This window comes from Microcaecilia unicolor, chromosome 11 (assembly GCF_901765095.1).
Source record: "Microcaecilia unicolor chromosome 11, aMicUni1.1, whole genome shotgun sequence".
NCBI classification, from domain to species: Eukaryota; Metazoa; Chordata; class Amphibia; order Gymnophiona; family Siphonopidae; genus Microcaecilia; species Microcaecilia unicolor.
The window spans coordinates 61,694,794-61,712,756 of NC_044041.1; the positions used below are offsets into that span (position 1 = coordinate 61,694,794).

A 17,963-nucleotide genomic window follows, 5' to 3' on the forward strand; every position below is an offset into this window, starting at 1 on the left:
GTCCTCTTTTTGAGGACATGGCCAGGCAACCAGGCGGGTTTTGCCTGCCCGTTTGTCCGGAATTCTGGACAAATGGGCAGGCTGGGCCTAATGGTGTCCTATCCTACCTCCCCTCCCCTTACTTACTCTACTGCCCTGGTGGTCTAGTGACCTCTTCAGGGCAGGAAAGAGCCCCCTCTTTCCTGCCCGGAGTGCTACCTTGAATCCTGTTCCCCTTGCGATGCTGAGTGCTGACGGTCCCGGTGCTGATTCAAAATGGCCGCCGAAAGTTGAAGTCTGGCGAGGCTGCCTCAACTCTTGGCGGCCATTTTGAATCGACACTGGGACCGTCAGCACTCAGCATTGCAAGGGGAACAGGATGTAGGGCTGCGCTCCGGGCAGGAAAGAAGGGGCTCTTTCCTGCCCCGAAGAGGTCACTAGACCACCAGGGCAGTAGAGTAAGGTAAGGGGAGGGGAGGACACCCTTAGAAGGGTATGATGGGGGGTGGTGGTGAAAGGGGTGAGGCTATATGTGACTGGGGGCGCGGTGGGGGTGTGAAAGGGGATGGGACGGGGCATGTGTCCTCTTTTTTGGGGGACCAAATATGGTAACCCTATCTACACCGAACTCTCCTCCCACCGACTAGGTCCCACTTACCTCTGGGCTAATCTCCCACTCTCAATTATTCCCCGGTGATTTCTAGGACACTGGAGTCACACTCCCAGGGGCCCCGCAGTTCCTAGAAAGCACTCACAGACCCAAAACACAAACCACCAGGATTCTTAGTCCGTCTAGGAGAACAGAAATAGAACAGTGGACAACATAAAACAGGTGGAAAAACAACAAGCAATAACAGGTAACGAATAAGGATCAATATTAAAACTATCTAAACACTTTGTCACTACCTGGGTAGCACCTGGGGAGCTTCAGGAAAATAACTGCTCACAAGTCTTAAACAGGGCCTCAGGCAGAGATGTTTACCCTCTGCACTCCCTCTCCGAGTACCTCCTGGCTGAATCTGAACTCCAGGGCCAATCAGAGCCAAGAGCACCAACTTTGAAAGTATCTGTCCAGTGGCACTGCAGGATACCTTTCCGCAGGGCTAAAACTGAAAACAGTCTTTTCTGCAACAGTTTTAAAAAAGAAAACAAACTCCACCAGCTGGCCAAACAAGAGAAATACAGTGCATGAAAAGATTAATACAGTTCACAGGCTTGAAAACCCCCTGTTTCTCCACAGATACCCATATGCACCCTGGGTAAAAGCCTTCACCCAGGGCAGAGGAGGGCAGTCTGGAGCCATTTTCCCTGAACAGCATGGAAACAGCAATGCTTGAAGAACCTGGGGATCAGCCATTGTCCGATTCTGACTACATGGACTGTACTGATGCAGGAGCTCTAGTAGAACCATAAGGTATAGAAATTTGAAGGGAATAGACTGAATCCCTGCTGTAGATAAGTACTTACTTGCTACTCTATTGGTGACAGCTAAGTAGGAGGGGGATAGTGCCTAGTAGGTGAGGAAAACTATAGCAAGGTGAGGTGTTGTCAGGGATCTCAAAACTGCTCAAAAGGAGGAAGTCCCCAAACCATGATAAGGACTAAGAAGAGAATAAAGTGCCCCATCAGACTAAAACAACAGGAAGGACATTATTTTTTTATATTTCGATGAGAATGGGAAGCTTTGGATTGAGATGGCACCAGAGGATTGGATTACATTTTCCCTACTGCCTCATTTGCAAATACTGGGTGTGTTACTCAAACCCTTAGATTATAAGTATTTTGAGAATAATTCAGACCAGAGCTGACATTATAGACAAATATAAACTTCATCCATGAATCCACAGCATGCCTGGTGCTCTAACTTATGAGCCTGTTTGTTCACCCTGAGTGAGAATAGTATCAAGAATCAGGACCTTGCAGGGACGAAAATAAAGTTTTTATGATAGACCCATTTATGCTGAGGACCTATCCTGCAGGACATGGGGATTCTCTATCTGTTCCAGAGTGCCAAAGTAGCCCAGGGAACTACTGAATAGACCTTTCCTGTTGGCAGCTGAGCCTTAACCTGCACACCACTGATTGTTCTCCAGGGTTGCTAACTCCATGGTTTACCTGTAGAATTGGGTGGGGTTTTGTGCTAGCACTGTACAGGCACTTTCTGGCAGTCATGGGTTGCTCAAATTTGAAGCTGAAATAAGGCTTGGTTAATCTCAAGCATCACTCCAAATTTGACAATAGGAGGGGGAGGTGCATGATGAGGCCATCAGCTGATTATGACTCATCAGGTTCTTGAGGAGAAGCAGGCACAGAGCACTGCAGCATGTCCTCATTATGGAGGAGAGCACAGTGAGAGTGTGCACTGCAGAATATGGATGGTAGAGTAAGTACTGGAGGATGGAAGCAAGTACTGACAGAACAGCATACAGGTAAGGCAACAGCCCAAGTCATGCCAAAAAATCGCTATGTGAGGGAGGGAGGGACCCCCTCCCACATAGCTATTTTTTAGTGTTAGACTATTTTTGGGCACGAGTTGGGCTGGGAATTTTTTTTTTCCATCTGGAAACCCTGCTCTTCTCTCCCCATCCCAAACAACAACTTTCCTCATTTATCTTCCTTTTTCTGTCAAATTCTGCCTTGCCTTTCTCTCCCTCCTATCCTCACATGACCATCATCCAATGATCACCTGTCTCCCTTTCCCAGTATCTGGCCTCTACTGTATGTCCGAGTCATGTGGTTTGCTTGAGCAGTGGGAGCCTGTGCTAAGGCTCCTTACCAGTCTACCTGTTCTTCAACGCCAGCACTGCAGCAAGCATGTTCAAAATGGTCAGCACATCTTGATGCTAATGTTGCAGTGCATGAAATTAGCATTGAGATGTGATAGGCACCGGTGATGTCCTGTCTCCGAGTGGCACTGGAGAGAGCTCTGGATTCCTATTTCTATGCATTTCCCCTTTAAGATTTGACAGACAGGGACCTGTAAGGAAAGGAAGGGGGTCATTACCCTTTTAAGGGAAGGGGAGGAGGCAAGCATCCCTATAAGTGGGGAAGTTAAGTAGGGGGTGGAGTTTAGAGCTTCTAGACCTTTGAAAGTGCTCCTTAGGCTGAAGCAGGCAGAGAAGGGTCCTGGAAGAGAAGAGGGAAGGAGCTATTGCCTGCTGGGGGGGGGGGGGGGGGGGGGGGGAGAGCATGGGAAAGAATACTAGAAAGTACCTACCTTTAAGACTATGTGATTCATGGGCTTTAAATTTTCTTTTTGGTGAACTGGACCTAACAGCTGGGCGTGGAGGATAGGACTCTAAGGTTAAGGCTGAATGTTGTTCTGTCCAAGGGGTCCGGTGACTGTTTAACTGAGTCCCTGCTACTCATCCAAAAAAGCTCAGTATCCATGTTTTGCTAATTGGGAAAAGAAACTGTTTAAAGAGAGAAACCCCCACAGAGGTGATAAGAGAGGAGGCTGAGGGAAGGCAAATCTGAATGAGGCCTGGAAGAGGAAAGACTAATTTGAATATTCCTCAAGCTCTCTATCAAGTTTGGTTACTGTGGAACCAGAGGAGCCAGAAGGTTCTAGAAGCAAGAACTTGTTCTGAACCTATAGAAACAGAGTGCTAGAGGTCCAGTTCAAGAATTCTGGGAAGTCACCCTGAGTGTACAAGGATTGACAGAGGACTACTGCGTTAAAACCAAATGGTAGATATTTACTGTCTGAGCTTTTTCTTAGAGATAAAGTTGTTTACTGGTGTTCTGAAAGACTATTGGCTGAGGTTTTACCACAGCTTGATGAAACTGGTGATTGCTCCAAAGGACCTTACTACAGTATGCATTTTGAATGTGCTCACAGCACTAGCACTAAAGCACTATGGAGAACCACAACACAGGTTTCTGCCATGCTACCATATTAACTCTGCAGAATCTTTGGCTAATAGGGGTCCTAGGGATCCCCACTAACTACAGTGCTACATCTGGCCAAATCTTCCCCACTAACTACAATGCTACATCTGGCCAAATCTTTTGTTTCTTTAGCTGATAGGGCTACATACACTAATTTCACTTGCTTGCTGTTCCCAAGATTTGGCACCCTAAGTAATTGCTTAGTTTCATCCAATAATAATGCCAGCCCTGGTAAAGGGTTAGGCTGCTCCCTTATTTTGGCAGTCTGAATCATGTTATGATATGCTGTACTGCTAGAGGTCCGGAAGCACCCTTTTGAAAAATGGCACTACTGAGACAAGAGTGATTGATTGTTGATCACTCTTGCTGCTCCCTCCCTCCCAAGGACCACCAAGGATTTATAAGCAGGGAAGAATGCCTGACAGGGGGTACAGCTTTAACAGGACTTTTGATCATCTAGTGTGGGGGGGGGGGGGAGGGTAGTAAGAACAGCCAAGAAAAACTAGCTTCTTTCTCAAGAGCCCACCAGAGTGTTCTTGTAGTTAGGAAGGGGCCTCATTTCTTCCAGTACTGAAAGATGGAAAGCCCAGAATGGGTCCTGACATCTGGCATTAATACAGCCAGGAATGCAAGCTATTCCCAGATCCATTAACACATGTTAAAAATTGTGCTGGATTACCTGTGAGAGGCAGGATTGATAAGGGTATCAGGCAGAACCGAAAAGCCCCAGAGACAAATGAGTATGTACAAAGACAGAACCCAAGATGGAAGCAAGTGGGGAAAGGAGGAAAGACTGATGCAAGGTCTTCAGTCTATCTTCCTATAAAAGTGTCACTCATTCTCTCCAATACTCTGCTCCCCTCCCTCCATTCTTATCATAGCTATACTTTTCAATTCATTTACATGTCAAGATACTGTATTTACAAGAATTATCCTTTACCATTCTTTTGATATATATTCCAGTAAAACATGACTTCAATGCTTGTCTCATATGTTCCTTTATTTCCAAAAACTACAACTTCTGATCTCAGTTACCACTTTGCTGTTTGCACTGAAGTATGCGGGAGTTTACCACAACTGTCTTGAGTAAAAATGTTGCGGTAGCCGTGTTAGTCCACTTTTAAAGGTAATAAACAGAAATAAATCAAAACAGAGAAAAGAAAATAAGATGATACCTTTTATGTTGGACTAACAACCATTCTTTGATTAGCTTTTGAACGTAACCCTTCTTCAGATCAGAAATAAGCAAATGTTGACAAATATCAGAATATATAAAGGAAACAAAAGCATTCCAATGACAATCTCACAGGACGAGGGTTGGGTGGGTCAGGTGAGAAACTGGGAGAGCTGGGTGGGTGCAATATTTATTTCTATTTACTACCACAACCATCTGAAACTGAGCAATTCAGACAAGAAGAAATCGCTTCTTACCTACTATTTTTTTCCTTTAGTCCAAACAGATCAATCCAGATACTTGTGGGTTATATGTGTCCATCTACCAGCAGGCGGAGATAGAGAGCTCTGCCATAAAGGATACTGTGCAGCAGCCTCCCTTCGGCAGGGCTGCCAAGAGACTGGGCCGGACACGGGTCAAGGCCACCCCCGGGGCACCGCCCTCCCTGACGTCGTCACTGCCGCCTCCCTCCATCCACCACCAGGCCGGGCCCCCTGAATTCAAATCACAGCACCTCACCTCGCTCCGTGTGAAAGTGCAGCAGCAGCAGTCTGCAAATCGCCTCCCTTCGGGCCTTCCCTCCCTGTGTCCCGCCCTCGCGGAAGTTACGTCAGATGAGGGCGGAACACAGGGAGGGAAGGCCCGAAGGGAGGCGATCTGCAGACTGCCTCTGCTGCACTTTCACACGGAGCGAGGTGGTGAGGCGCTGTGATTTGAATGGAGGGGGCCCAGCCCAGTGACAGGCGGTCGACGGAGCCGAAGGCGGGCGGGTGGGACTGCGGCGCCAGGCCCAGGGAATTTTGTCCCCCCTGCCCTCCCCTCTCGGTGGCCCTGCCCTTCGGTATTTTTGATACCTGAATCTAAAAGAGGCCAGAAGCAAGCACCACCTGCTGGTAGATGGACATAACCAACAAGTATCTGGATTGAGCTGTGGGACTAAGTGGAAGGTAGCTTTTCCCCCTTCTTTCAGGAAGTATAATGTTTGACTATGGTCCATTTCTATGTGCCTAGTGGGGCAGGATACCAACTCTGTGTATGTTCGAGCAACTCATTATTGAGCAAACTCATTCACTCGTTTCTGATGGATTTAAAACCCTCAGTCATTTTGAAAAGGTGGCTCCTATGACAGGAGAGCATTCATTTCCTTTCTTATACACGTTTTCGATTTCAGTCAGAGGGTTCAAGGACCAGCAGTTTGTGGCTCAGACCTTATATTTGAAACTTCTGGTTTACCTTAGGGAAGTCAGAGATGATTCTGTTCTTGCTGACTGGTGGCACTAGCTGCAACATTCTGTGATTCCTCACCTTCTGAGCAGAGGAACAGCAAATTCAATTTATCTGTTAGTCAATATAAAAACACAAAAATATTACATGTCAGCACTGACTACATCTCTTTAGTTGCCAGCTGAATCTTCAAAACTTATGTTTTATTTAAATCTTTCAGTGTAAGTATTGGTTCCATTTTATTCTGTGCTATTTTCAAAGTTCTGCAGTACAAAAGAGCCAAGCTTGGGGCTCAGAAGACCCACAGAGTTAATCTCATTTAGCTCTAGTGACAGGAAAAAGGAAAAGAGACTACCAGTAAAAGATCAAGAGAAGAAAGTTGGAGATATAGTGCAGGCCCAGATTTAGGCATAGGCACGAAATTTTGATATTGCATCTGGCCCCTTGCATGAGTTTCTCTGGTGACAGAAATCCTGTGCTAGAGGAGGGGGTGGGGCACTGCAGAGACTGTTGAAAGGCCCCTGGCTAGAGTGTTACTTAACAGAGAAACATTGCTCTGACTACTGTGAAGGATCTACAGTACAGCACAATAGTAAGAAGGGAAGATCCAGACAAGGGCAATAGTGGGGGAGAACTCTGCAGTGATTTTTGGGAAGGGCCCTTCCCACCTTCTTTGCCTTTGGGCAGCCAGAACATAAATCCAATCCTGAGACAGTTGGGGAGAGGGGGGATGAAGACAGGGATATATTGAAAAAAGGTATGTTTGCCATTCTGCCTATGGGGAAAAAAATTATTGAATGAGGGAATAAACATAGCTTAATGGAGAAGTCCCAGTAGTAATTTAGTAGGGGTGTGCAGGCCAAACTTTAATTCCATTTAGTTTCCCATGTAATTTATGTGATTTTTCACTTTATTTAGTTTTGGGGTTTTTTTTTACAATTTTTTTCTCTCATTTCAGGAGAAGTGTTGTCAATAGTGGACCCTACTGCTCAAATAGTTTCTTTTTTTTATTTCCTTTCCTTGACTGCTTTTCAGTGCTATATCAAGTGGTATACCAATTAACCACTAAAATACAGAGTAAGGAGGTTAAAAGGAAAGTAGGTGAGGTAGCTGCTGTACACTCTCCTTAGTCCAATACCCCACTGAAAGGCCTGATGAAAAAAGTAGGTTTTCAACCTGGTCTTAAACCTTTCAATTGAGCATTCTGCCCTCAGATACCAAGGCAGAGCATTCTAAAGGGCTGGTACTCACAAGAGGGCACAACTTTGACAGCACAGTTACAAAAACAAACTTTGGAGGGATGGGAGTGGTTTCTGTCATTTCAAACAAAAGCACACCACCACCACAATTTAGCAAAGGTAAGGTAAAATTATGTATAATCATACCTGATAATTTTCTTTCCATTAATCATAGCTGATCAATCCATAGACTGGTGGGTTGTGTCCATCTACCAGCAGGTGGAGATAGAGAGCAAACTTTTGCCTCCCTATATGTGGTCATGTGCTGCCGGAAACTCCTCAGTATGTCGATATCAAAGCTCCATCCGCAGGACTCAGCACTTAGAGAATTACACCCACGAAGGGACACTCTGCCCAGCTCACCACCGCCGAAACGGGGGAGGGGAATTAACCCAGCTCATCCCCACACAAGTGGGGGAGGGGAATCCGTCCAGCTCATCCCCGCGGAGCGGGGGAGGGACACCACACCCGCCGATGCGGGGGGATCTGGCTTATCCTGCAACCGCAACCGCGGGAGGAGCTGACTGACCCTAACACCGCCGAAGCGGGAGGGGTACAAAGCTGCCCTACAGCCGCACGAAGCGGGAGGGAGTGCCGGCAGAATTTTAAGTCTCAATCCAGCCCCGTAAAACGGAGGGGAGAGGAATGCAGCAGCTCACTGTAACACAAACTCGTCTTAACTCTTGAAGAATCCAAGTGAAAAAACTTGAACACGAAGTCTTTCTGAAGTAACTGAAGACTAAACTTGAACCTGAAATGCAACCAGAATAAAAACAGTACAGATATCTGGGAGGGGCTATGGATTGATCAGCTATGATTAATGGAAAGAAAATTATCAGGTATGATTATACATAATTTTACCTTCCATATCATCAAGCTGATCAATCCATAGACTGGTGGGATGTACCGAAGCAGTACTCACCCAGGGCGGGACATTGAAATCCCTGACCTCAACACTGAAGCTCCAAACCGGGCCTCCGCCCGTGCAGCCACAGTCAAACGGTAATGCTTGGAGAATGTATGAGCCGAAGCCCAAGTTGCCGCCTTGCATATCTCTTCCAAGGAGACGGATCCGGCCTCTGCCATCGAGGCCGCCTGAGCTCTCGTGGAGTGAGCCTTCAGCTGGATAGGCGGCACCTTCCCCGCGGCCACATAAGCCGCTGCAATGGCTTCCTTGACCCATCTTGCCACTGTAGGCTTAGCAGCCTGCAGACCCTTACGAGGACCTGCAAACAGGACAAACAGATGATCCGATTTCCGGAAATCATTGGTCACTTCCAAGTATCTGATGATGACTCGTCTCACATCCAGATATTTAAGAGCAGAGTACTCCTCTGGGTAGTCCTCCCTACGAAAGGAAGGGAGACAGAGCTGCTGATTCACATGGAAGCGAGAAACAATCTTGGGCAGGAAGGAAGGCACTGTGCGAATAGTCACTCCTGCCTCAGTGAACTGCAGAAAAGGCTCTCGACATGAGAGCGCCTGGAGCTCGGAAACTCTTCTGGCTGAAGTGATAGCCACCAAAAAGACTGCTTTCAACGTCAGGTCTTTCAGAGATGCCCTCGACAAGGGTTCAAAAGGCGGCTTCTGCAATGCTCTTAGTACCAGGTTGAGATTCCACGCAGGCACCACTGAGTGCAGAGGAGGGCGCAGGTGATTAACTCCCTTGAGAAAGCGCACCACATCTGGCTGCGAAGCCAGGGAAGCACCCTTCAGGCGGCCCCTGAAGCAAGCCAGAGCCGCTACCTGGACTTTAAGGGAACTGAGCGACAGGCCTTTCTCCAGACCTTCTTGCAGGAACGCCAACACTGAAGAAATTGGAGCAGTGAAGGGAGAAAGTGAGCCTGCTTCACACCACGCTGCAAAGATACGCCAAACCCTGGCGTAAGCAGTAGAAGTAGAGCGCTTCCTCGCTCTCAGCATAGTGGCGATGGCCTTGTCTGAGAAGCCCTTCTTCCTCAGACGCTGCCGCTCAATAGCCAGGCCGTAAGACCAAAGGGGGAGGGATCCTCCATCACCACGGGACCCTGATGTAACAGGCCCTGCTCCACTGGCAGCCGCAGAGGATCGTCGACTGAGAGCCTGATCAAGTCCGCATACCAGGGACGCCTGGGCCAATCCGGACTCACCAGGATTACCCTGCCGGGATGCTTTGCCACCCGGTCTAGCACCCTGCCCAACATGGGCCAGGGCGGGAACACATAGAGAAGCTCTTGTGTCGGCCACTGTTGGAGAAGATCATCTACTCCCAGGGATCGAGGGTCCCGTCCTCTGCTGAAAAAGCGCGGCACTTGGCAATTGGCCGATGACGCCATCAGATCTAGGCTCGGCTGGCCCCAGCGCTTCGTGATGTCCAAGAACGCCTGAGCAGATAGCTGCCACTCTCCGGGCTCCAAGGTATGGCGACTGAGAAAGTCCGCCTTGACATTCATGACTCCGGCAATGTGGGCCGCTGAAAGCTGCTCCAGGTTCGCTTCCGCCCACTGGCAAAGATTCATAGCCTCCTTGGCTAGAGGGGCGCTCTTGGTACCTCCCTGGCGGTTGACATAGGCCACAGCCGTGGCATTGTCCGACAGGACCCGTACAGGCTTCAACACCAGTACCGGGATGAACTCCAAAAGCGCCAACCGAATGGCTCTGAGTTCCAGGAGGTTGATAGACCACTTTGCCTCTGCAGGAGACCAGAGCCCCTGCGCTGTCCTTCCCAAGCAGTGGGCTCCCCAGCCCGACAACGAGGCGTCCGTCGTGACGACAATCCACTCTGGGGTCACCAGAGGCATTCCCGCAGACAACTTGTCTGTCTGCATCCACCAGCTCAGCGCCTTGCGCACTGCTGGGTCCAAGGGAAGGCGCACAGCATAATCCTCCGACATCGGAGTCCAGCGCTGCAGCAAAGAGTGTTGAAGTGGTCTCATATGAGCCCTGGCCCAGGGCACAACTTCCATCGTGGCCGTCATAGAGCCCAACAGCTGCACATAGTCCCAAGCCCGAAGGGGAGAGGCTACTAGGAACTGGTCCACCTGAGCCTGAAGTTTGACAATCCGATTGTCTGGCAGGAACACTCTGCCCACTTGGGTGTCGAATCGAACTCCCAGGTACTCCAGGGACTGAGTCGGGCGCAGCTGGCTCTTCTCCCAGTTGATGATCCATCCCAGGGAGCTCAAAAGAGCAACTACCCGGTCCACAGCTTTGCCGCACTCTGCATAAGAGGGGGCTCGGATCAACCAGTCGTCCAGATAAGGATGGACTTGTACCCCTTCCTTTCGTAGGAAGGCCGCGATGACCACCATTACTTTGGAAAAGGTCCGCGGAGCAGTAGCCAACCCGAAAGGGAGGGCTCTGAACTGGAAGTGTCGGCCCAGGACTGCAAAACGCAGAAAGCGTTGATGAGGAGGCCAGATGGGAATATGCAGGTACGCTTCCTTGATGTCCAAGGATGCCAGGAACTCTCCTGCCTTCACTGCCGCTATAACAGAGCGGAGAGTCTCCATGCGAAAGTGCCGCACTTTCAAGGCCCGATTGACCCCTTTGAGGTCGAGGATAGGCCGGACAGAACCTCCTTTCTTTGGTACCACAAAGTAAATGGAGTAACGTCCCTTGCCAAGCTGACTTTCTGGCACCGGAACGACCGCGCCCAGGCGGATCAGATTGTCCAAGGTCTGCTGCACTGCCACAGCTTTGACCGGAGACTTGCAGGGAGAGAGTACAAACCCGTCTTTTAAGGGTCGGCAGAACTCTAGTTTGTAGCCGTCTCTGATGACTTCCAGCACCCACGCGTCTGAAGTTATTGTGGTCCACTCGCCCAGAAACGAGGACAGCCGTCCTCCAATCTGCACTGGGGCGTGGACCAAGACCCCGTCATTGGGTACGAGACCCTGGGGGAGGACCGGAGAGAGCACCTCCGGGACGGCGGTCTCTGCGAAAGGAATGCTGCTTGGGGGAGAAATTCCTCTTGAAGGAAGAGGGGGCAGAGGAACCCGACTTGCCCGGGCGGTACCGACGGGCTTCCTGCAACCGTCCTCTGGAGGTACCGGGACGAGTACTAGCCCAAGCCCTGACCTCTGGTAATTTCTTGCCCTTAGACGTGCCGAGATCGGTCACGATTTTGTCCAGCTCGACCCCAAAGAGCAGCTTGCCTTTAAAAGGCAACCTAGCCAGGCGGGATTTAGAGGCGTGGTCAGCAGACCAATGTTTCAGCCAAAGCCACCGCCGCGCAGAGATTGTCTGAGCCATGCCTTTCGCTGAGGCCCTCAAGACATCATACAGCAAGTCTGCCAAATAGGCTAAGCCCGTTCCAGGGCCGGCCAATCAGCCCTCAAGGAATGATCCGAGGGGGAAGCCCGCTGCACCATAGTCAGGCACGCCCTGGCCACATAGGAGCCGCAAACTGAGGCCTGCAAACTTAAAGCAGCCGCCTCAAAGGACGACCTTAAGGCCGCCTCCAATCTTCTGTCTTGGGCGTCCTTTAGGGCCGTGCCACCTTCCACCGGCAACGCCGTTTTCTTAGTCACCGCAGTGATTAAAGAATCCACGGTAGGCCACAGATAGGCCTCACGTTCACTCACAGCCAAAGGATAGAGGCGGGACATAGCCCTAGCCACTTGAAGGCTCGCTTCTGGGACATCCCATTGAGCCGAAATTAGGGTGTGCATGGCATCATGCACGTGGAAGGTTCTAGGCGGGCGCTTCGTCCCCAGCATAATGGCAGAGCCAACAGGGGCTGAGGGAGAGACGTCCTCCGGAGAGGAAATCTTCAAAGTGTCCATGGCCTGTAACAACAGGTTGGGCAAATCCTCTGGGCTAAAAAGCCGCGCTGCAGAGGGGTCATCCGCTCCATCCGAGCGGGGATCCGTCTCCTCCAAGGAATCCGCAAAGGACCGTTGGGAGATCTCAGACACGCTGCCCTCATCTACATCGGAGGAGACAAATTCCTCCAAGGCCTGGGAATCAACCCGAGGGCGTTTACCTCTGGGAACCTCAACCTCTTTACCAGACGAGGGAGCAGGGGCAGCGTTTTGCATGAGGAAAGCCTGATGCAGCAGCAAAACAAACTCGGGGGAGAAACCCCCCAGACTGTGCACTTCCGCAGCCTGGGCAACAGCCCTAGACGCACCCTCAACCGGCGCTCGCAAGAGCGGGGGAGAGACATGCTGCGCATCCAAAATGGAGTCCGGCGCGACACTCCACGAAGGAGCCGCGCGGGAAGAACGGCGCTTAACTTTAGCCGCTTTTGTGCTGTCGCCCAAATTAAGGGCGTTCATGGCATTAATGTCTCCAACCTCAAGGGCGGCCCACGAAGAAGCCGTCCGAGCTGCGTGGCCGGCCAAGATGGCGGAGGCGAGGAGCGGGGGATGGGCGTTTATGGCGGGAAAAACCACCACGCCGGAGGAAGGACCGGGACATTCATCGGTCACGAAACTGTCACCCAACAAGGGCGAATCAGGCTGTAAGACCCCCGCATCCCCTCTAGAAGCGCTCAAGCGATCCGGGGAGCGACCCTTTGCGCCCTCGCCCTCCGACGCCATATGCCACGAGGAGAAGAATCGGGGAACCCCCTGCCCGCTATAAAAAGGTAAAAATTACCTGCTGTCCGCTCCGAGCTGTAACGAACTGGTGTCCCAGTGAGTAGCTGCAATGAACGTTTAAATAAACGTCGAAATAAACGCCTTTAAGGACGTTTAAAATTTTTTTTTTTTTTTTAACGGAGCCAGCGGGAGGGGGGAGAAAAGGAGGGACCTGGCACCACCAGGTTTGCACTTGCTCAAAAGAGCCCTCAACCCCAGGCACTCAACAAAACCTAAAAATTAGGCTTGGAGGCCTAGCCAGAGCTGCTGCTGTGTGTGACCACCACCTGCTGAGATACAGAACATACTGGGGAGTTTCCGGCAGCACATGACCACATATAGGGAGGCAAAAGTTTGCTCTCTATCTCCACCTGCTGGTAGATGGACACAACCCACCAGTCTATGGATTGATCAGCTTGATGATATGGAAGTAGTATTTCTAACCTATTAGAATACATTGATGATGAGAATGTCAGGAAGGAATTTCTTAAATCCTATCATAAGAGGCTCCTCTCAAAATCAAAAAGAAAGCCCTACAGTGGATTGGTGACTGGTTGAAGGACAGGAAACGGGGTAGGACTAAACGGTCACTTTTCCCAATGGTGCTCTCCTTCATGTAATATTGTATTATTCCTTCTCCCCTTTCCCCTAGCGTATCCGTAAGTTTCTTGAATTGTCATATATGTCTTATCTCTCCCTTTGCCCCCTTACACCATGCTGAGTGGGCCAGCTGCCAATATCGGCTCTTACTGCAGCAGCATTCCCTGGTTGGTGCTGGGGCAGAGCCAGCTCTTAATTGGTTAGTGGTGATGCTCAATTTGCTAACTGAATAAATAAGTGCATACAGTTAGGGCAGCAGAAAGGCTGTCCTAACTTTATCTGCCTAGCTAACGAGGTACTGATCTGCAGGGCTGCCGAGAAACAGAGCCAGGCCTAGGGCTGGGCTCCCAGCCACCACCACACCCCCAGTCGAGCTGTGGCCAGCCACCACCACCCCTTACCTTCCTGTGTCTGCTCTTCCCTTGGTTTGCATCACGCAATCCCCCGGGTCCTGACACACAGGAACAGGAGAGAGACAGACACTGGCGCTGGGACCCCGTGGAGACCAGGCCTGGGAAACCTTACCCCCCCCCCTCTCAGCAGCCCTGCTGATCTGAATATTGGCCAGAGTCTGGTTAACTTCCGAGTGACTGCACTGACTTGTATATTCAATGCTTAAGCCCAGCATTGAATATCTAGGCTTACTACAGCCCAGGGGCGTAGCCAGACTTCGGCGGGAGAGGGGTCCAGAGCATTTGTACGTGCAGGACGTCAGACTCACAGAAGCAGAAGCCTGCCCTTGCAGATCAGCAACATGGCCGCTCCAGAGAAGAGGACTTCGCTGGCGGGGGTTGGGGACCCCCGCCAGAAAAGGTACCCGGTGGCGGCGGGGGAGGGTTGGCGGCAGGAGGGGGGGTTGAAGGGGTTGGCAGCGGGGGATCAGGGCCAAATCTACGGGGTCCCATGCACCCACGTAGCTGTCAGCGATTTAAAAAACAAAACACTGACTGCCATGGGTGAATATCGAATCCTGTTACTTACACATGAAAAAACCATGCCAACGTCTGAACTTTCTTCCATAGTGATGAAAGAGAAACACAAGAATAGCAAAATTTCACTACAAACTGACTATTGTGCACTGAGCAGGGACAGTCAGAAAATAATCAGAAACCAAGAGATGTGAATAAGAAAAAGAAAAGACCACAATAGTCCCAGTCATCTTAAGAGTCACTGGCCTGGTTAGAAAACCTTTGACATGCACCTCCATATGTTCCTTATGAATTATAGCCTAAGAGCACCAGAAGGAAAGTATAACATTTTGATACTGACTTATGAGGCTATTCCATCTTATTGATTCCAATGGTAGTACTGCATGTACCTGTGAGAACAGTCCATTCTTAGACTGACTGTAGGGTGGTTATACCTCCTATATCTAGTGCCCATCTGGCTAGGACTAGGGACTGTACATTTTTTTGGCAAGCCACGAAGCTCTGGAACAAATGACCAGTGGAGTGTCATACTGAGGCTTCTTTAAGAAATTTTAAAGTATGTTTACAAACGTTCTTTTTTAGACTGGCTCTTGGCCTTCCTGGTTAGTAGTGGCAGGTGTGCTGGGAAGATTTTATAATGGATATTGAGTGACCTTTCTATGGATGGGACTGAACTGTTTTACTATTTATTTCTGGTGTTCCATTTTTCTATTTCCTTTAAATTGTTGTTTTAGACATCGTTTAGATCTTATTTAAAGTGTAAGCAGTATAGTACATTTCTTAAGAAAGATAAACATTAAAAAACATGACTGTTCAGCCTTATTTATTTATTTAGCACATTTATACCCCACCTTTTCCCACATGTGTGCAGGCTCAAAGTGGCTTTTAACGTACTGATAAGGCTATTGCCACCCCCAGATTTAGGCATAGGCATTATGAGCAATTGCCTAGAGCACCAAATTTTGACGGTGCAAAATACTAAACTGCCAAGTTACCCAGTACCAACAGGAGATTTGAGGCCAGTCTTGAATTTCAAGCAACCCTATCATGAAGCATTATGGGACTGACAGCACTCACGTCAATGGATAGAATCAAGGACTAAAAATACCACACTGTTTTTAGGATGTAAATTCAAAATCAGAATTGGGCTAGACATTTTCTCCTAGAACTAAGGAAGTTGACAGCTCTAAACATTTCTGGACCAAAATGCGAATCACAAGCATAATGATGAGCCTTTTCCCAATATCTGCTGCACACGGGAACTATCGTGGTACTCTGGGAAAGGCGAGGATTTTCCTAGCCTTCTGAACTTCAACAGAGTGTAAGCCCTTCTCCACTCAAATTTCAAATCTATTTATTATTTGATATACCACTCATCAAATTCAATATCTAAGCAGTTTACATTAATAATAGAAATACTGCCTGTGGGCACCAAAGACCTTCTATTTGGCCCTGCCCTCATCTCTCTTCCTGCACCTTTGACAACAACGGTCTTCACTACATTTTAGGCAAGAGTGATATATCCTCAACAGTCTCAATGCTCCTTGTCCTGTGCCATCAGCCTCTGCCTATGTCACACCCTCTCTATCTCCAGTCTCTCTAAAACACCCTCACCATGAGCCACCACAGTCTCTTTTGCCCCCTCCTCACTATTCTACTTTTTGATACACACCCTCTCCATCAGTACTTTTTTAAAACTGGAATTGTGCATGCTATAACAAACAGTGATATGCTCTGATCTCCCAGTGGCTTTCAGGAAGTCCTTATTTACTTTTGTGAAACAAAGAACCACATCAAGAGAAGCAAAATAGGGAAAACCCCACTGATAAGAAATTGGCAAGTATATCTTGGGAGATAAATTGCATACAAAGGATTTATATACAATGCATTTAGTTAAACACAAAAGGCTTTCCTGTTTAATACATCAGAAACAATTACCTCCTCACTTAAAAATGAACACCTCCAACCAAAACTGTATCAAAAATTTGAGAAATAATAATGCTACCATTACCATCCACTTACAGGTAGAGAAGAGAGGGAGCAGAATTTTGTGAGAGAAGACCTTTTGTCTGTGGCAAATAGTTCTCTGCCCTACTGCTATGGGTTGACTTGAGGCGTTCTTTCTGCTGTAAAACAGGATACTGGGCTAGATAGACCAGTAAGGGGCTTTGACCTTAGCTTCAGAACTTTTAGTACAGGAACAGTGCTGGGCAGACTTTTACGGTCTGTGCCCTGAGGCAGAGACAAATCAAACTCGGGTATACATATAAAGTATCACATACCATGTAAAATGAGTTTATTTATTTATTTGTAACATTTGTATCCCACATTTTCCCACCCATTAGCAGGCTCAATGTGGCTTACAAAATACCGTAAAGGCCAACGCCAAGTTCGGTAGGGGTAAACAAATAGGGGTCAGGTAAGGTTAGGGTATAAGGTTCATATATAAGGTGTATGCCTTGTAGCGCTATAGAAATGATAAATAGTAGTAGTAGTAGTAATAAGGGTCAACGATAATAAGGAACATATAATGTCCAATACGATAGATGACTATCTAACTTATGTTATAAATTCTTCTATCACCCAGGAACCTCTACGCAATACCATATTGTATTATACTTTACCATGTATGCGCCTTAATGTAATACCATTTGTAATTCTCTACCCAGAAATGGCGATCGCCGTTACGGCATAATGTAAGCCACACTGAGCCTGCAAATTGGTGGGAAAATGTGGGATACAAATGCTACAAATAAATAAATAAATCTAAGGTTATGTTGTGTTGCAGAGTTGAAGTATTTAAGTATGGTCATTGGGATAGGCCTTGCTTATCTTGTTGGGCAGACTGGATGGACCATTCAGGTCTTTATCTGCAGTCATTTACTATGTTACTCTGGTCTGACTCCGTATGGCTACTCTTATGTTCTTATGAGACTTTTTTGGCCGGTCCTGGATTTCTTCCAACCTCATCCTGATGCCTTATGGGACCTGCAGAACTGATTTCAATGAACAGAATCAAAGACAATACTACACTGCTTTGGGATGTAAGTTTAAACCAGGACTGGACAAAAAGTCTCCCTCCTGAAATGGGTAACTTGGCAGCTCTGATTATGGGACCTACAACAGGGATTTCCTGGAATGGGTAACTTGGCTGCCATAGGCGCCCCGTAAAAGAGGCTTGGGAAGGCTAAGCCTCCCCAGCCCAACTGTGATCTTCCCCTGGCTACTGCCCCCCCCCCCAAATGCAGGGCCACCTAGCATAGCAGCGCTGCAGCCAGGCAGCTCTCGGACGGTCCCTCCACTCCTTCCCGCCCTCAGCTCCCCGATCGACAGCCCTCCTCACAATCCCCCCCCCCCCCCCGTG

At 48.7% G+C, this 17,963-nt stretch overlaps 1 protein-coding gene across 1 annotated transcript in view; it reads right to left on the bottom strand.

Moving 5' to 3' along the window:
* RAB36 (RAB36, member RAS oncogene family) overlaps positions 1–17,963 on the bottom strand; it is a 117,796-nt gene that overhangs the window by 96,030 nt on the left and 3,803 nt on the right. Inside the window, exon 2 of the mRNA XM_030218009.1 lies at positions 6,278–6,382. Coding sequence (XP_030073869.1) covers positions 6,278–6,334 — 57 coding nt within the window. The 5' untranslated portion in view covers positions 6,335–6,382. The remainder of the gene's footprint in view (positions 1–6,277; positions 6,383–17,963) is intronic.